Below are 20,409 nucleotides of genomic sequence, written 5' to 3' on the forward strand. Positions count from 1 at the left end.
GACATGTGTTCTTATTAGAAAAGTGATACACATATATTCTCGGGATTTGATTCTTGTACTACACCATCACAACAACTGTACAATAACCCCTCATATGAGGGTGGGCCCCAGTGTGTGAGACACACCCTCATGTGAGGGGTTGTTGTGCAGTTGTTGTATTGGTATTGTAAATCTAACATTTTCCTATATTTTCTACCAAGTTTCAAATCCATCATTGAATTTAAAAATGATCGAGATATGTAGGAAATATATTTATATAATTTATCTTCTTATTAATGCTATTAAAAAAATATGTAAAAAGCAAATGCTATTAAAAAAACACGATTTTCTTGGACCTTAGGATCTCTCGGTCCCGGTGGAGTTCAAGTCTAGTTGTATTTTATCTAATAAAAGAATTAACTCCTAAGCTATTGATCAATGTCAACAAATAGATGTTAATGATTTCTTCAATTGATTGCTATAATTTAATGATTTCTTGTTTGATAAAACTTTTATTTATTTTTTAAATAAAAATATTAACAAATAAACTAAATACAAAAATAATTTTTACATTTACATCACATCAAAATATTTTTTAAAAATACAAATAAAAAAATATCATCAAAAACACATTAAATTAAGAGAGAGAAAGGAAGAACCTAATAAATAATTCGAGAACAAAATAATGAGAAAGTTGAATTAACGAGATTATTGAAAAAATAAAAAAATCTGGGTTTTTGGAGGCTGGCCACGCGCTTTTGGTTGGCACAGTGGGAGTAGTTATGACATGTCCAGATTATCATCTTTAATCATCAGATAAAAGCCTGAGAAGACGTTCAAACTATGAAGGTTGACCATTTCAAAGAATTTGGTAATGTGACGTTGCAGTCTACAAACTGCAAACCACTTTTGCTCACAAAAAACAAAACAAAATCACTCCAATAATAATAACAAAACCACTTTTAATATATATATATATATATATATTGTATTTTTTGAAAATACTTTTTTTTTTTTTTTGTAAGATTGAAAATACACTTTGGTTCATGTTAAAATACTATCAACAAAAATCTAAATTAAAGATATTATCCTTATAATTTTTTATTTATTTATTTATTTTTTTTGTATAAAAAAATGTAGGATTATGCTTATGTGAGATAGAAGGAACAGATTTTAAGAGTTTTGGAGAGAGAGAGAGAGAGAGAATTTGGAAACTGTTATGGTAAAAACAACTACTGGAATTTTAAGTATTTTGTTATTACTTTTAAGGATGTGTTTGGTATTGCTATTTCGTAAATAAAAAATTTGATTTTAAACAAAATTTCAAAAATTGAATTTGGAATTGCGTTTCAAAAAAATTACAATTTGAAAACGCAGAAAAAATATATATATTTAATGTGAGGATTTTTTGAAAATGTATAATTTTAAAAGCTAAACTAAGATTTTAAAGGTTAAAACTGCGATTTTACTTAATATTTAACTGCGTTTTTAAAATCGTTATTTTTAAATTGCACATTTTGAAATCGCAAACCCAAATGGACTATAAGAGCAATGTTAGAAGGTATATTTTTTATCTCACAATTATTTTACATTAATACTGACGTGTTCGTTCTAGCTAACCATTGGCTTTGTCCTTGTTAAATGTCTAGACCCACCAAGACAACCACTTAATTAATAATGCGATACTGTTGCACACAGGATGTTAAACAAATCACAATATATGTGAGTGCTGTTGAATAAAGTAATTGGTCATAAACCTTAGATTGGACAATCAAATTATATAAAGTAATTGGTCATAAACCTTAGATTATATTGAGCAATTGACCATGTACCTCCGAAGAGGTTAGTAATGTCCCGCTATAAAACAATGGTTAAGATATAAATATAAGAAACAACGGTCAAGGTGGAAATTATAAAAATGGGTCTTAGGAACGCTTAATGAAACATGTCTTGAATCTTTTTAATGGTGAGGAGGTACCATTCGAAAGATTTGTCACATGGGGTCAACAAAACCCTGTCGTTCAGATGATATACATTACCATTCGAACAATTAGTTGGGGAGTCACGTGGGTTGCAGAAGAAAAGCTATCGTTAAGACAGTATAAAGTAACCATTTGACGGTATAGCTAAAGCCACGTAAGATAAAATGAAAAATCCTAGCGTTTGAACGTCACGAGCATTGCCCTAATGATGATAGACTGCATGCGATTTAGACAAGTCCAAAAGTTGCAAAAGCAGAAGAAGGCTTATTTAAGGCATCTTAAAAAACTCAAGCCGCCGTTTGGCCGCTCGTTTGGAGCTACGAGAGAGAGAGAGAGAGAGAGAGAGAGAGAGAGAGAGAGAGAGAGAGGGTTTTCTTTGTGTCTTTGGAGTTCAAGGCAACAAAGAGGTAATTTCTCATGCTTAACTCAGTCCATTTCGTATATGAACTTGCTGCACTTTACGTTTTAGTAGAGTTGATAATATATAAGTATGCGTGTGCTCTTTGTTGAAAAGGGTGTAGGAATGGAAAAGATGTAGCTTTTTTAATTAAAATCCTAACTTTTTAGTAGATGATATTCTTCTCTAGTTAAATGTGACCAAAGTCGAGCCTTAGACTTTATATGATGAGTAGATCTACGCTATCATGAGGAGTATTTTGGTGAAAGTAAAATGGTAGGAATGAAAAGTTAGGAACTTTATGGTTAGATTATAAAAAGATCTTAATGGGAGGCCTTTAACAGTGTTAGATGAAGGAAATTGTGAGTCTTTTAAAACCTTTGGATGCCTTGTAGGAAGTACACATGTGATTTTTCGGAGGTGTGAGATGATGAATAGTATATCATTCTAACATTATTCGAACGGTTAGAATGAAATTGTTCGGACGATGGTCAACATCGTTCTAACAATGTTAATCGGTCAAATACTATTTAGGTACCGTTATAGATTTTTTTTAATGGAGAAACTGCATTTACCCCCCCCCCCCCCCCCCCCCCCCCCCCTCTAACTACCATTCTCTTTGCAATATCCCCTAAATATTTCAATTTTTGCAATGTTTCCCCCAATCTACCATTGGGGTTGCAATGGTCTCATTCGCTCCCAAAATGATCAAAATATCCTAAGATAAAAAATTTAAAAGAATAAAAAAAGAAAAAGAAAAAAGACAAAAATTTTAGAAAACCGAAAAAAGCATAATATTCAGATTTTTTTTTCCTTATTATTATTATTTTTTCTTAAAGTATTTTTGTCATTTTGGAGGCGAAATGGGGACATTGCAACCCCAATTAAAATTGAAGGGAAGGGGGGGGGGGGGGGGGGGGGTATTGCAAATATAATGGTAGTTAGAAGAGGGTAAATATAGTTTTCATTTTTTTGGGAAAACTTTATTTAACCCCCTGATTTGTTTCGCGCCTCTTGGTATTCTCTACTTGAACTTTCATCGCTTTTTGCAATCTCTCCAAGTTAAAAACTCTCAATTTAGTGTATCCAACTTTAACTTTGTTGCAACCTCACCTATCCTGTTACTGTTAGGGTTTGGGATTAAATATAAAACCTCATTGAACGGGTTCTAAATCCTAAATACTCCTAGATTTATTTTTCTTTGTAGTTGTTGTTGTTTTTTTCATTATTTGTTGGTTTGTTTGTTTATGTTTATTAAATTTATTTGCTCAAAAAACAAAAAAATAAAAAAAAAAAAAAGAAAAAAAAAAAGAAAAAAAGAAAAGAGAATAATGTTAGGAGCATAACCAAAACATTTTGTCGGGTCTAAATTTATGTAAATAAATAAATACATAAATACAAAGGATAGTAGTGTAGAACATTAAATCATCTGGCCATCTAGGGGTGAAAAAGTCATCTTTGACTGGCCATGGTATAAAAAATAATATTTTTATAAAAATTTTTGGGATTGACAAAGAAACCCTAAGTTCCAATCACTAAAAGGTAGGTCCGCCCTGTAATAAATGTTATATAGGGGTGGAACCACCCTTTGGGTTGAGAATTTGGATCATCTCCAGTTCAACTATCCAGTTAGTTATAGGGTAGGGGTATATTTGTCCAAAAAAATGTGAAATATCAAAAATACCCTTGTCCTATAACTAACTGGATACTCTCCAGTTCAACTGAACTGGAGAGGATCCTGTTTCTGGGTTGGGGGGTCCTTAGCCTTTCAAAATTTTAAAAAAGCCTCCAAAATCTTAAAAAATCTTTTAAATTTTTATGTTTTTTATGATATGGACACTCTAAAATTAAAATTTTTACTCTCCATTTTGTTTGCCCTCATCACTTAAAATTGGAGTTCCGCCCTCCAACTATAATCCACATTTTTATCTCAATTTATTAATCTATCATTGCCAATCTGTCAATAAATTATTTTTAGTTAAAAGAAGGCTAATTGTCAATGACACGTAGCAAAGTAAATAAAAACATGTTATATATAACATTTCTTTAAAAAAGAAAAAAAAATTTGTAAAATTAGTATATGCGGTTGGCATAATTTACAAATCGTTTCATGTGGTATAAAAAATAATTTAGAGGTCATTGTAATAGGCAAAAATGATAATTTACTCCCTATAGTCAATTTTCGTTTACAACTTAATAGAATCTGTTTAGTTGTCACGTTAGGCCTAATAAAAGCGCGACATATGTCACTCTTTAATAAAATTTATAAATATATTAAAAATAAAAATATATAAAACTAATATTTTTCCAAAAAATAAAATAATAAAATGGTGGTTATTGGATAGTCCTAGTGGCAGCTAGAGGTGGGGGTGACCCACCCCAGATACCTCTGGCGTGGCGCGTGGCCACCTCCAGGGGCTGGGGCAGCCAACCCTTTCCTTTTTTTCTTTTTCTTTTAGTTTTATATATTTATAATTTTTTTACTAAAAAGTGATATGTTTGACGTTTTTAGGGATAATTGCACTATTAGTCTCTGGGGTATGCCATAATTACGAATCACTCCCTATGGTTTAAAAAGTTTATGAAAGGTCCTTATGGTAAACTATAATTACAAATTGATCCCTGAAGTCAAATTCTATTAAATACCACGTCAGCGCTACATCAAACCAATAAAATGGCGATACATGTCCATCTGAATAAAATAAATAAACTTTTTTTTTAAAAAAAAGAAAAAGAAAAAGAAAAAGAAGCAAAAAAGGGAAGGGGTGGCCACCGGGAGTGGCCTTCGGGCCACCCTTGGACCTTCTAGGGGTGGCCCGATGACCACCCCTAGCCTCTGTGGAGGCCGCGACCGCCCCTAGAGGTGGCTGGGTGGCCCAATAGAAGGTCTAGGGGTGGCCAGCCACCCCTTCATTTTTTTGTCCTTTTTTTTTAAAATAAGTTTATTTATTTATTTTTTAATAAATTTATTTTTTTATTTAGATGAACATGTGTCGCTATCTTATTGGTTTGATGTGGCGCTGACATGACATTTAACAGAATTTGTCAAAAAATTTAACGGAATTTGACTTTAGGGATCGATTTGTAATTATAATTTATCACAAGGACCTCCTATGAACTTTTTAAACTATAGGGAGTAATTCGTAATTATGGAATATCCCAAGGACCAGTGGTGTAATTATTCCACGTTTTTATTTGGTTTGACGTGGCAACCAAACTGATTCTGCTAAGTTGTGAACGGAAATTGACTCTAGGGAGTAAATTGTTGTTTTCGCCTACCATAAGGACCTCTAAATTATTTTTTATACAGCATAAAACGAGTTGTAAATTAGGCCAACAGGCCCATTTTGTATTTTTTTTTTAAAAAAAAATATAAAAATAAAAAATACCATTAGTTAACCATGCGGGGGATCTAACGGTGGCGCGGTAGATTAAATCAATCAAAAGAGCAATCTTACGAAGCCAACCCGTTTCCCAAAAGACCCAAACATTATCCTATCCAGAATCTACTTGTCCCATAATCTGACACAGTTTCTCTGGCTGGAATTCTTTTTCCCAATCTCATGGATGACATTCAAATCCCCTCACACTACTTCCTCAGTTCCCTCCCCCAACAAACAAAAAAACTACTGCCAATGTTCAGATGTTTCTCACTTTTCTACTATTTCACTCAAAATCCTTGCTGGCTTTTCCATACTATACTTAGAACATGCCAACATTCACACTTACTGTTACTTTGTAGCAAATTTGATTGATACCCATCTCCTTTTATCCACCATAGATCAGAAACTTTCCGTTCATATGGTCATTTTCTTTCATTTTTTGTCCATATTTTCCACTACTAGTTGATGGTCATTTTCCATATAAGTATAGCAATTCACCAGATTGGTTTATCATGGTGTGTATGACAGGATGATTAGGACATCCGTCCTTAACCAAACCCATTTGTTGTTGCCAGCAAAAGATTCATCAAAGAGCAAAGAATCCAATTTGAGGTTGAAGGAGCAAGAATGTTTGTCCCGTTTGAAGAGATGCAAAAGCATGAAAGAGTTCAACCAAGTCCATGTCCAAATGCTGAAGTTGGGACTCTTTTGGGATCCCTTCTGTGCAAGCAATCTTGTGGCCTCTTGTGCTCTCTCAGATTGGGGCAGCATGGACTATGCCTGCTCGATCTTCTGGCAAATCGAGGAACCGGGTTCTTTTGTATTCAACACCTTGATTAGAGGGCATGTCAAGGATGCAAGCTTTGAGGAAGCATTACTTCTGTATGATGAGATGATTGAGAGGGGGATCGAACCTGACAATTTCACTTACCCTGCTCTTCTCAAGGCGTGTGCCCGGTTACCGGCACTCAAGGAAGGAATGCAAATTCATGGACATGTCTTCAAGCTTGGACTAGAAGTTGATGTCTTTGTGCAGAACAGCTTGATCAGCATGTACGGAAAGTGTGGGAAGATGGCACTTGCTTGTACTGTTTTCGAGCAAATGGATCAAAAAAGTGTTGCCTCTTGGAGTGCCATCATTGGAGCTCATGCTAGCATGGGGTTGTGGTGTGAGTGCTTGATGCTTTTTGGTGACATGAGTAGTGAGGGACGTTGGAGAGCTGAAGAAAGCACATTAGTTAGTGTGCTTTCTGCTTGCACTCATCTGGGTGCTCTTGATTTGGGAAGGTGCGCACATGGATCCTTGTTGAGAAACATTAGTGGACTCAATGTTATAGTACAAACTTCTTTGATAGACATGTATGTAAAATGTGGGTGCCTAGAGAAAGGGTTGCTTCTCTTTCAAAACACGCGCAAGAAGAACCAATTCTCCTACACTGTAATGATATCGGGGCTCGCCATGCATGGACATGGTAGGGAAGCTCTGAGAGTTTTCTCAGACATGCTCGAAGAAGGTATGGCACCAGATAGTGTTGTCTATGTGGGTGTGTTGAGTGCTTGTAGTCATGCTGGTCTTGTCAACGAGGGACTCCAATGTTTCAATAGGATGAAATTTGAGCATGGGATTCAACCAACAGTTTATCATTATGGTTGTCTGGTGGACGTCATGGGGCAAGCCGGGATGCTCAATGAAGCCCTTGAGCTTATCAATAGCATGCCCATTGCACCGAATGATGTCGTGTGGCGGAGCCTTCTTAGCGCCTGTAAAGTTCATCAAAACTTGGAAACAGGGGAGATTGCGGCAAAGAAGCTTTTCCAATTAAATTCACTTAATCCTAGTGATTATGTGATGCTATCCAGTATGTATGCAGGAGCTCAAAGGTGGGAGGATGTGGCTAGGATTAGGACAGAAATGGTTAAAAAGGGCCTGAAGCAAACGCCGGGGAGTAGCCTAGTCGAGGTGAAAAGGGAAGTCTATCAGTTTGTTTCACAGGACATGTCTCACCCTCAATGTGATGGTGTTCAGGAGATGATCCACCAGATGGAATGGCAGTTGAAGTTTGAAGGGTACTCCCCAGACACATCACAGGTATTGCTGGATGTAGATGAAGAAGAGAAGAGGCAGAGATTGAAAGCTCATAGCCAAAAATTAGCAATTGCTTTTGCACTCATACATACATCTCAGGGTTCCCCCATAAGGATAGCTAGAAATGTCAGGATGTGTAATGACTGTCACGCATACACTAAATATATTTCAGTGATTTATGAACGAGAGATTACTGTAAGAGATCGTTTTAGGTTCCACCATTTCAAAAATGGAACTTGCACTTGTGGTGATTACTGGTGAAATTGACGAACTTTTCTGCCCCAGCCCAAAGATTCATGGGGAAACTTCCCTTTTTTTTTTTTTTTTCTCACCAACTTGAATGATATTTCCCCAAGATATAAATTCCATGATAACAAAACAACACAATTATAGGAAGGGAGATTGAATAAACATATCTTGGGAATTCTTTGAGCATTTTTCTCTTGCTAATGACAATGGCATTTCCATGAGTTTGAACAAACATATATTGGGAAACACTGAAATTTGCCACAAAATGTGATGGCAAATAAAAACTCCCTGGACAGTCTGCGGGAAGAGTGACTGTTTATTGTACAATGTTCATAGAAATTACAACAGATCTTGACCTACTTTCATCGTTCAATAAAGGTCCTTGTTCTTCTAGTTTACAATTGTGGGCTTATTAAATGTGAACTGAAGAAACTGCTGCTGTAATTCCAATGGTCCGTGGATCTCCACTTTCCAAAGAAACGCCACGGGGATCTTCTCTAACTAACAAGGCCAAAACATTGACTGAACTCCACACTTTGGTGACATTGCTCCCAGAATCCCCTAAGGTAACAGCAAAGATAGCATCAAAGCCACCTGCCCCAGGAACTCCAGCCAGCAAAATTCCTTCCATGTTCATTGTTGCATCCAAAAGCCGAGTTTGTGTTTCAGGTTCGATCTGTGAATTCGGAAATCTTGTTAGTAGTTGAACATATAGGGCAGCCAGATGACAAATTGACAATGAACAAGACTAAGAGTGTGTTTGGCACTGCAATTTTGCAGGCCAAAAGTGTGTTTTTAACAAAATTGCAGAAAGTGTATTGTTTGGGAGTGTCTTTAAAATATTGTGGTCTGAAAACGTAGAAAAATATGCATTTTCAAATTGTATGGCAGGAGGAGCGTTTTAAAAATGCATGATTTTAAAAGCCTAAATGGACCCTAAACTAGAACTGGAATCCATTCGGATAAGAAGTTGGAATATCTCATGCTAAACTCTATAATTGCACTTAATGACAGATTTACAAAGGGTAATATATAGGGGCCTATTGAAGAAACCATCTTCTCGAACCATTACATGAAACAGACACCGAGTTACATGCATCAATTGGAACGTCCCCAAGAGGAGATGAATTCTTTTACAATCTTTTCGCCAGGAAGATTACTGCATTGAACAAGTGACTATGGCCATTTTGATTGCAAAATCTTGCATGTCCACATCATTAATATAAGGGGGAAAAAATCACTAGTTTTCATTCTAGTTATTTGTATTCTCCACCTTATCAAACATTTTATATGGAATATAAAAATATTTAAACTGAAGAGAAAAGAACCTACCGGAACATCTGCAGCCTCACCCATCTGGCGCATATGATATCTGATCCCAAGCATAGCATCTCTTGCTCCTAACAATGCTTTAACAACTGCTTCTTGTGTCGGTTCAGAAGCTTGCTCTAGCCACTGTTTAGGAAAATTTGTAAGTCAAAAATCAAAATTAGAAAAGATAAAAACAAAGTAAAAAGTAGAAAGGTAAAACTATTAAATTTACAGCTTAAATAGACTAGGCAATCTCAATAACTTGCACATGACACACCAAACTATTAAATTTACAGCTTAAATGGATTAGGCAATCTCAACAACTTGGATGACTCATCAAACTGTACCTACTTTTGAAGTTCACAATTTGAAAATGAAGCTCAGAAACAAGCATAAACCTGGTCTAAAACATAGTTTTATGTTATATGCATGAATCCTATTTAAAATACGATGAGTTTGTTTTTCCACAGTGAGACATGTAAAACCCATGATCATAGGCTCCAGATGAGTCACTTGCTCAAAACCAAAAAAGAAGAAAAAAAATTACCATGACAAAATTTCTACGGTAAAAAAATCTACCAATCAAATAGCGAGTACAGCCTGAAAATTCATCATGACATTTAATTGTAATAATGGAAGATTATGTGCAAATCATTTTGAAAATTAGCTTTGATATTCAGAGATAATGCAGTATTTCTAACAGTTATAGTCATCACATTGGACGACTTTGAGGGTAGAACCTTGTGCCCTCAGAGCATTTGGCAGCCCATAATTCTTAGGTTTAAAATTATCCTCAATTTTTGATACTTCTGTAATGAAAGGAAGAACTTCCTCTTTCTATTTCTCTTAACTTTTCGAAATCTACCAACAATATGCAAATATCAACTTTTTAATGTTCACTAACATCTAACAAAATATGGCACCTTGTTGAAAAATTCAATACAGGAGCCTAAGGACTCATTTCTTGCGGATCTGATCCTACGATCCTACCCAGAATATTGCTCTTTGGCAGGACATATATTTGGCAATGACCTATTCTTTTTCTTTTTAATAAATATCTGAACTTGATAAATAAGACACTACTTGATGCTTCACATTACAAGGAATACTTTCCAAGTCATACAAGGACAAAATATAGAAGCAAGTCTGATACAAAAGATAACTACACAATTCCAGACTTCGGGTATTCATCTTTCCTTTGCCAATGAACATACGAAAACCAGGTAATGCAAAGGGAAATGAACATTTAAATAAAATAGTGGATACCAAAAAACAATTGAAGATATTTTACTTGATGTGGACAACAAAATGACAGTCTATATGTATCTCAAACTCCCAAAGAAACAAAAACTTTCATCAGTTTTTTTTTTTCATTGCCAGAGAACCACAAGAAATGTAATTATTAGTAATATTTCCACTGCAGACGTGAGAAAATGAGCTCAAGAATTACCTTGTCTGATCTAAGCCTGCTGCAGATGTCAATTATGCATTTATATGCATCCCAGTGTTCTTCTGCAAGTTTGCTTAACATATTGAATTGTACTTCAAGTGAAGAATTTGCCTCTAACAACTTTCTCCATGTGTCTAGGGATTTCTGAGGGTCAGACTTCTGCCACTTTTTCACAGCACCTACCATTGATGGTGTGGATGATCCTCCAGTTCCTGGTTCTCCTAGTAGCTGCGGAAAGCACACTAATCGATAAGAGTAGACAGTGCTTCTATGTCTTTTTAGAAACAAAGATAAGTTTGATAGGAGCACAACATTTTTAGGGAAAATGAAAGAAGAAAAGAGAAACACGGCATGGTTGGAGATAGTGCTGTTTCGCACACCAGTTTTCTGTAACTTTCTTTCTTACTTACATGGATCAAAGCGTAAGCACTGTCTACGTAAGGCGCTCCCATGTAAGAGAAGCTGCCTAGGTAGTAGGGGTAAAAAGAGCAAGGAATTCTTGAAAACTAATCACTAAAGGAGAAACATAAGCAGCTGTCTAAAGGTACAAAGTGTTTAAGAAAAAAGATTTCAACTCCTCCAAAGATCTCTCGCGGTCCTCAAAACACCTATCATTGCCAATCTATACTCATGCTGTTATTATTCACAAATATTTACTCCTATATTTGTACTTAACATGGAAGCAAAAGCTTCTTTTAAAGAACCATTCCACTATACACATGCTACACATTACAAAATTAAACCCACTGCACATGAAAATGTCCAGTTGCTCTAAAGATTTTCTGGTAAACAGCTTTCGAGATTTTGTTGTAACAACATAGCAAAATTAGTGATGACGTTGTTCCATCCTACCAATCATAAAGCTAGTACAGTAGCTACATCAGTTTCCTCCAAGCTTCATGTAACTAAAACAGATTTATCATTCTTCTCAGGTACTGTGCTTTATCAAACAAAATTAACGGAAACAAAACAGTCACCTTAAAAAGTCAATATCCCTAATGTGGAAAGAGTCTAATAAAAGCTGGGAACTTGATTTCATGAGACACAGGAAAGAGCCCAAGAAAAGATAACATGGAGAGATGGCAAGTTCAAAATGCAAGCATGCAAGTTCAGTTGGGAGGAATGAAAGGGAAAAATTGAAAGAGGCAAACACCGTTCATGTCAAGTTGGGTATTCGAACTAACAAGGGAAAGTGGCATTTCACTTGTTAATTTATCTGTCCAGATAATATCCACAAGCATAACATAAAATCATATTGACATTGCAAACACATACAATTTGCAAGAAATTGTAAATTTTAGAATTCTTACAAGGGTCATCAATGGTGGCAAGGAAAACTTAGTCCTCTCATGGTCCCACTTCCCTTTTAGGATATCTACAATGACTTCTTCTAAGGGCAATCCTTTTGCTGCAACCTGCAATGTCTCAAAACAAATGTTATGGAAGTGTTCAAAAGACATTTACTAAAATTTGCATGTAACGTTTTGTACATGAAATGAGACAACATATATGAGCCTTGTATGCATTTCATTGTATCAAAGTTAGACATAAATTAACCTAATCCTGAGAGAGTTTCATCCAAAACAGAGGTATGGTAACTTAAGCAAGCCCATCTCTCTCTCGTGAAATGACCCTAGAAGGGCTAGAGACTCACAAGCTGCACAGGAAAGCACTAAATGAATAACCCTTGATCCTTCATAACACGCGGCTCCTCAAAGAGCAGTTGCTAAAACTAAAATTCTCTGATTAGCTTCATAACCTCCATTCAATAGAAAACTTAGGCCCCTGCTGCCTAACTTTAAACTTGATCACATGGAGTGACTTTCAGGATGGTATGTTTGTCTATTCAATCTATCAATATCAGGTCAGGTATGGTGTATCACATCAAAAAGATAACATATTTTCCTCACAAAGCCTTGCAAACAAACTAGATGGAAATTAGGAAACAAAAAAGTCTTCCAGAAATCTTTTGAAGTTGACAACCACAAGATAAACTCAAATGTAATGTCATAGATCCATAATTCCTTTAACCTTGCCTTCAGGGATTCATATGTTATTCTCAGCACTATGTTTTTCAGAAGATGAATGAAGCTATATGTTCATCACTCTCTTACCAGATTCACTGTCGTAAAGTGAAAGGAACTTAAAGTTTAGATATTGTACCCTATAAAACAGCAAAGGAGATTGGTAGAGACTAACGCATGAACAAAATAAAATGACTAATTTCATAAACATTGCATGTTGTCTGCTTTATTAAATCATCAATTATCCCAAAAGCTTAAACTGATAGTGAGACCCGACACGTGGAATATTTAACTAAAATTGAGGGTAAATTGTGGAGCTGTGATTCAAACTGAGGACTTATGCTTTGATACCATGTTTAATCATCACTTATCTCAAAGCTTAATCTGGTAGGAAATGAAAAATTTAACCATTTAACTAATATTCTAATACTCTCCCTCACATATGGGCTCAAACACCCCCTAATAGGAGCTAAACTGTAGAATCAAGGTTCGAACTTAAGACCTTTACTCTGATACTATGTTAAATCACTACTTATTCCAAAAGTTTCAGCTCATAAGAAATTGTGAATTTAATTATTTAATTAATACTATGACACGCTTAAGAGATCAAACAAATTCAAAAATATTAAACTCGATATGAAATCCAAATTTACAGTAAACAAATTTGGCATGATTAACCATAGGGCAGCCAATGCTTACCTACCAAGTGTTCGTGTAACACTAGTTAAGTCAGCCTAAATTAGATATAGGTTTGACAATTCTGTTTGAGTGAAATTTGGACAGATGAGGATCATGGCATGGTCTCTCCATACATAATAGACAACCAGCCATGAGACACACAAACAAACAACAGATGCTCGCGCGCGCACATTGAGAGAGAGAGAGAGAGAGAGACCTGAGCAGAAGAAATCACTTCTGGTGAAAACCGAACATAACGTTGACTGCCATAAACAGCAGAACTGACATCAAAACCACTGCCAACTTTCCCTTGCGCAATACAGTGAGCAGTTTGAGCTATCATGTGTACTATATCAAGATCTGTAGTGTCCTTTTCTTGGTCTTGATCTTTCGTCAAGGAAGAAAGATTAACAACTCCAAGGTAATGAAGCAAAGCGGCAACCACGGCAGTTGTCATCGCTGCTGATGAACCCAAACCAGTTTTTGCAACTTCAGGCTTGCAATTTTCTGCATTTGATTCCTCAATGTTGAAGGTAATTGATGAAAAAGGTGGAAGGGCAGCTAATGCTTCTGGGGTCAAAGGGAGTCCCCGTGCTTCAATCTACGCAAGAGGGTACAAGAGATAAACATTTTGATCTAAAAAATTGGAATTCATTTGTAAATTAAAGCACTTAAAGTACAAGGAGCAACTCCTACTTGAACGGCAAGCTTAATTAGCACTTTTTCCCACTTTGCTAAAAGAAATTATTGTCGTTGGCTCTCCTTAATGATTGTAAGTTGTTGGATACATTTCTCACTAGAACCCAAACAACTATGGTATACAGTCTACAAAAGCATGTACTATGAAGATGAACTCTTAAGGGAAAATTTTACAAAAAAAAAAAAAAAAATGAAAATTTAAAATAATTAAAAAAATAAAAGTTGCCACCATCATAACGGAAAGATACTGATGTATCAAAAAGGATCAAAATACCTGATTCCTATACGAATAGAACTCATTGGAACCTAAAATTGTGATATCAAGACCTGCATGACTAATCCAGTTAAACATTAGATACTTGAAGCTGTAGAAGTGCTTTATCTTCACTGTGATAGAGTAAGATGGGAGTATCAAACTTTACCTTGTAAAAGTAGTTTGTGTAACAACTCTTTCTTATTCTTATCGAATGTTGCATGTGCAGCTGCGACAGCGTATTGCACTGCTTGTTCCACAAAAGGGTTCCTTGAGTCACTGAAATTTTAAGCCAATGAAGTAAGCACCACTTAAAACAATTCATTTGACCATGTGCTCCTCCTTATCATTTGCACATGATTTGTAAAGTAATAAAAACAAGAACCTTTAAATTAAGCATCTTTGGAGCAGACCCAGCTTTCTCTATAAACATTTTTGTCACACAAAAGCATTTGTTGTTCAGATACTTAACTATGTTACTGAAAGCATCAATAGGGAGCACAAGCGAAGTAAACACCAAGTATACAAAAGGATGACAGCAAGAAGAACCAAAAAAAAAAAAAAAATTGCGAGAACTTAAACTCTATTAAGAGAATTGAAGATCTTCAACTGTAAAACACACACAAGTAAAATAAAAAATAAAAATAAAAACTTGCCTTGAAGAGACACACTGAAGGGTCACGTTTTTCAGTGCCAATTTATAAAAGCTTTCTCTAGACATCTGAGGAGATGTTAATTTCACATCTGACCATGCCTGAAAAGTGGTACAAAAAGTCACAAGAACTTCAGCGCCATGCTAATAACATTCCCAAAAAAGGCTTGTGTTACCAACTCAACGATATTGTTGGTCAACACAAAGCACCAAATAAAGCTATTGAGAAATAAATGCAGATAGTGGCACATGTGAAAAACATGACTCTATAATAGGAGTATTCAGAGATTGCCTCATTTCACTAAAGACCACATAGAGGCTGTATTTGGCCTGAATTTTCTAGATATGCAACTTATCCTGCATTGGTTGGGTTAATTGCAATAGAGAATCAAATAAACCAAGGTCAGTCATGCTTATAACTCTCTGGAAACCAACCGATTTTAGGGTAAACTTTTCTTTTGGGATAAGTGATAATTTATTGAAAAGAACAAAAGAACTAATAGTAGTATAACTCAGAGGCATATCCAAGGAGGCACTGATTCTAAGGGAAGCGGGAGAAGGGCATGTTAAGGTAAACCTGCACCTATCAAGGTGCATCCCTACTAAATAGGGCATTCATGGCCAGACAACAATTGGCTTTATAGTAGGCCACCAAGAAACTGCTCTGCAGCCCATGTCTCGACTAAAATTTATGTCCTTTCTCAGATCCCCTCCCACCTTTGATACCTCCCTCCAAACCCACATCCTTAAGAGAGATCAATACTAGTCTACAAAACATGAATTTTGGTGTTTGACATGTATCTTATGTTCACATAAAATTGTTGTTATAGCATCTACTCTATTAAGTTATTATTGGCATGCACTAGTGGCTAGGATGGTAATGTATCGTGTTGGTAAAAACTATTTGCTGGAAAAATTAAATCATTTTTTTTTATAATTAATATACTTGTCTTATTAAAAGCGTAAGCCACCCCTAAGTACACCGGAAGTATACAAGAGAAAGTACCTAACTAGAAAGTAAAAAACGAAAAAGAAAATCGCTAAAACTAAGTGACAAAGGGGACACAACCATTTATCTTTATGGTTGTTATGGTAGGAGAAAAACTTAATATTGTCAATTAGCATGACAGTTTATAAAAGAGAGCAAAAAAAATTAATAAAAATAATTCTTCAGAAATTTTTTTCCCCAACAGAGACAAAACTCAAGTAAAGCTGACGGTCAACAACTCTCTATGTACGTGCAGCATGCCTGCCCATTCAGAGAACTGTAGAGAACAAAATTACTGGTATCAGCATGATATTACAGAACCGAATCTCAGAAATACTGTCCATGATTAGCTGTTCGGGAATAATGAAAGAGCTTTCTTTAGAGTCGTAACCAAGATTGGCCATAACAACAATCCATCTCTTCATTTTTTTTTTTTTTGGGGGTCCCCTTATGATCCAAACAATGGCTCGAAAGTAAGGGTTATATTGGAGCAAATTAATCACATAAATATATAAATGTATATTGTTAATTTACAACTAAATTCAGTTTAGTTGCCCGTGAAATTAACATCATTTCTTTTCTTTTTTTGACAAGTAGGAGATAGACCTTTTTTCCTGGTTTAATGAGTAGATATGATGTATGCTATAACACACGAGAATAAGATCACGTGAAAGCATTTGGCTGTAACTCTCAAAATTAATTAAATTTGTATTCTATATCTTTTCTCTCCCCCAATTTTCTCAGCAAACAAGCAGAGACCTTGTATACTTTTTTGATAAGTAAACCATATATGTTAATAACAGAGACCTTGTACACTAAACATCTTATTCCCATTTTCCACTCTACTCTCTTCACATAGGATGACTATTTTCCCATTAACAAAAATATCGAACATTTTGAAGGATTACACAATATGCCAACTCCAAAATTGCAGAGAAGAAAATTGGCAAACAAGAATCAACAAGAAAATGAAGCCAATGATGACAAACTTAGACTATAAGGGACAAAGTAGAAGATTTACACACCCATGCCCAGTTGTCGGGCTTGATCTCCTCGTGAAGTGGTTTCACAATTGCGAAAAACCGAGCATTGGTACTGAGTACGAGCCCTGGATTCGGCCTCTCCAGAATAAGGTAACCCCCAGTCATCAAGACCTTCCCAGGAGCCGAAGCAACACTGTTTGACCATCCAAATTTGCCCAAATCAGAAATTCCTATATCTTCTTTTCATGAACATTACAATTGGGAATCACCAAACACACACTTACCCTCCATTTGTTTTCTCTAAAAGCAAAACTAAAGAAAATAAATCCTAAAAATCTCGTATGCTATATCGGTTCCTGAAAATACTGAAAAGCAATCTGGAACTAACCCAAATCGTTTTCTGAATCAGACTTTTTTTGGTTCTACTGGGTCCCCAACAGATAAGAATAATAATTAAAAAATAAATAAATAAACTAAACCCATTACTTTTTTTCTCAATCTTATTCTTTCTCAGCTACCAAACACAGAAACAAGAAAAAAAAATTGAGACCCAATTCAAGGAAAACCAACAGAGAAAAATTTGGAGAGGAACTTACACGGCCATTGCTCTCTCTCTCTAGATTTGTTGTCACTATTTGTTCTTGAAGGTTGAGATGCAACTGTGATTAGCTGCATTCAAAGTCATCAAGTTTCTTATACTTCAGAAATATTTGTCAAAGAAACAAAAAATAGCACAAATATTATAGAAGGAGGAGGAGATTGGTAGCGCCGGGGAGTTGCAATGCACCTCTTTTAGATTCACAGACTCGAATTCCAGCGAAGACGACAACACACACAAACTCACTGTTTTCTGTCGATGTCGCTGGTTTTGGTGTCCACGTCCAAGTCTTCAACCGTATTATTCGTTAACTTGAGTACTTGACTATGTAAATATGTATTTCCCCACCAACCAACCAAAACTCTCTTTTTTAAGAATTATAATTATTATTATTATTATTATTTTATACCATAGCCCTCATAAAGTTCTTTCTTTCTTCTTCTTCATTGTTTTGTTGTAATAAGAAATGCCTTAAACAACATATCAATAGTTTAAAGGGCATGTTACTATAAAGAAAGAGAAATCATTCTTGCATATCACTTATATATTTTTTGTATATCATTTTTCTAAATCAATCATTAGATTTGTAGGACCTACAAGAATTCACATGTGGGTCCTATATATCCAATGATTGATTTAAAAAAGTGATGTACAAGTGATATGCATGTAACATATCTCAGAAAGAAAAGACGCATGTTACTATAAAGAAAAGACTCATACACAACAGTCGTGTAACTGTTGTCTAAGTTTATAGATATATGGGGTGGGACCCACCCCATGAATCTGTTACGTGTCTAATTACTCAAACACATAACGAATAAGTAAGGATAGTTCGAGGAACTCTAATACCTCAAAAATCAACTCAAGAGCTGAATATTAATAATCTTTGCTTACCTTTATTTATCAACCCAATACGTTTATATATAAATACAAAGAAATGCGATAAACATAAACTACTCCCATAGAGATATATCCTATGACTATCCAATCACTAACAACTATTAATAAAGATAATACTCAACTACTTAAGGATAACATACTGTCCCTTTATCCCTACTTAAAGATAGACTTTACTAGATAAATAATAACAAAATAACAAAAAAACATGGCTGCTTGTGAACTCTTTTGTTCTCATCCTTTGTCCCCATCTGGTACGTAACAGGATCTCACCCCATGTGTCTATAAACTTGCATAACAATTGCACCAACCACCTCCCGTTACTATATTGCTTGAATTAAATCAAAAAGAAAACCATGTGCTATGGCTTTATTTCATAAGAATGCTTATCTTCCTAATAATGCTAATCCTCATTTTTCATATAATGATTTGTACTGCTAGAAACCAAATTAAAATATTTCTGCTATTTGTAAAAAAAAAAAAAAACAAATAATAATCCAATTTTGTGGGTAGCACTAATATAAGTCCTCATTTTCATGTAATGATAGCCTTTTAATTAGTCATTGTACCATTAAGATTTCATGGGGGGTGTCTTTTGTTTTTTTTTTTTTTTTTTGGTTAAAAGTGTTTTGACGTGATATAAAAATAAAAATTATTTTTATTTTTATGAATATTTTATGTTTTAGATTGTTTGTTAATATTTTTGTTCGAAGAGCGTAAAATAAAAGACAAATAACAAAATTTTAACAAAATTAATGATGATTAAGTTTGAGTTAAGCAAATGGAGAAATGGACCCAAACAACCACTAAGCTGATTTTTGGCCTCCTCCTCCCCTGTTGTATGTATATATATATATATAGCCTAAAAATAAAAAATTATATTATTTGTTAAAAAAAAAAAAAATCAATTATTTTGTAGGTTAATAATAAAAATCCTCACTTTCAAGTAGTGAGATCTGATATCTATTAGTTGTTGGGGGCAGAAGTGTAGCTATGATTTTAATTGTCAATAAAGTCAAAGGCGTGATGGTCAAAAGGGAAAAAGTCTATGGCTTGTGTTTCATGCATGCGCAGGGAAGTCAACGAATGCAAACCCATTCCACTTAATTATGCATGTGATTAATTAACAGCTTTCCCATTTCTTGCAAGCTTCATCCTTTTTCACTCATGGTAGGTACGATATGTGGAGCTATGAATTTCCCTCTTTCCAAGTATGTGATACTAACAAAGCTCTCGTTGTCAAATTAGGACGGCAAATTTTTCTTAGAGTGTGGTTAGGGTTATTCTCATGTCAATCACGTAGATTTAACTCCTTCTTCCGCGTCAGTGTTTTTGTTCATTGCCGTTTATTGCCTCTGCACGGACCGCACATGTATTGAAGACGCCAACCATCTTGTCTTCTCATCATCTTCCTCCAGCAGAAGGGTAGGTTGATTGGCTCCTGTAAAGCTTACGCAGTTACACAACCACCCTCACAAAAACCCACGGCCGGCCAACCATCCCTCATGGTTCATTTGCATATGCCCTTAGATTTCTAATATGAAAATCTATAAACCTAATCTTGAATCTCAGAACCCCACTTTTCATAAACTAGGTCATCGATCTCATTAATATTTTTCTTAGAGTGTTGTTAGGGCTATTCTCACGTCAATCACGTAGATTTAACTCTTTCTTCCACGTCAGTGTTTTTGTTCATTGCCGTTTATTGCCTCTGCACGGACCGCACATGTACTGAAGACGCCAACCATCTTGTCTTCTCATCATCTTCCTCCAGCAGAAGGGTAGGTTGATTGGCTCCTG

The 20,409-nt window shown here is 35.2% G+C and overlaps 2 protein-coding genes across 2 annotated transcripts; one reads left to right on the top strand and one right to left on the bottom strand.

The window, feature by feature from the left end:
* The first annotated feature begins 5,879 nt into the window (after positions 1–5,879).
* Positions 5,880–8,090, top strand: LOC133854378 (pentatricopeptide repeat-containing protein At1g31920). The gene has a single exon (XM_062290563.1). It carries the CDS (start codon positions 6,271–6,273, stop codon positions 8,086–8,088), a length of 1,818 nt encoding a protein of 605 aa, XP_062146547.1. The 5' UTR covers positions 5,880–6,270; the 3' UTR covers positions 8,089–8,090.
* Positions 8,091–8,229: 139 nt separating this feature from the next.
* On the bottom strand, positions 8,230–18,035 carry LOC133854379 (phosphomevalonate kinase, peroxisomal). The gene is made up of 11 exons (XM_062290564.1): positions 17,902–18,035; positions 17,711–17,783; positions 17,157–17,307; positions 15,148–15,245; positions 14,661–14,770; positions 14,513–14,565; positions 13,757–14,140; positions 12,148–12,252; positions 10,838–11,065; positions 9,409–9,531; positions 8,230–8,752 (listed from the first exon to the last, which is right to left on the bottom strand). Exons 2-11 carry the CDS (start codon positions 17,716–17,718, stop codon positions 8,489–8,491), a joined length of 1,524 nt encoding a protein of 507 aa, XP_062146548.1. The 5' UTR covers positions 17,719–17,783; positions 17,902–18,035; the 3' UTR covers positions 8,230–8,488.
* Between the last annotated feature and the right edge of the window lie 2,374 nt (positions 18,036–20,409).

Source organism: Alnus glutinosa, chromosome 13 (assembly GCF_958979055.1).
Source record: "Alnus glutinosa chromosome 13, dhAlnGlut1.1, whole genome shotgun sequence".
Lineage (NCBI taxonomy): Eukaryota > Viridiplantae > Streptophyta > Magnoliopsida > Fagales > Betulaceae > Alnus > Alnus glutinosa.

Bases quoted from the DNA above. Each gene is read 5' to 3' on its own strand.
- LOC133854378 (XM_062290563.1), top strand. From the start codon at position 6,271: ATGATTAGGACATCCGTCCTTAACCAAACCCATTTGTTGTTGCCAGCA.
- LOC133854379 (XM_062290564.1), bottom strand. The intron at 15,246-17,156 runs GTGTGTAAATCT...ACCACTTTTCAG, and splicing joins AGCCCGACAACTGGGCATGG to GCATGGTCAGATGTGAAATT. The intron at 8,753-9,408 runs GTAGGTTCTTTT...CCGAATTCACAG, and splicing joins GTGAGGCTGCAGATGTTCCG to ATCGAACCTGAAACACAAAC.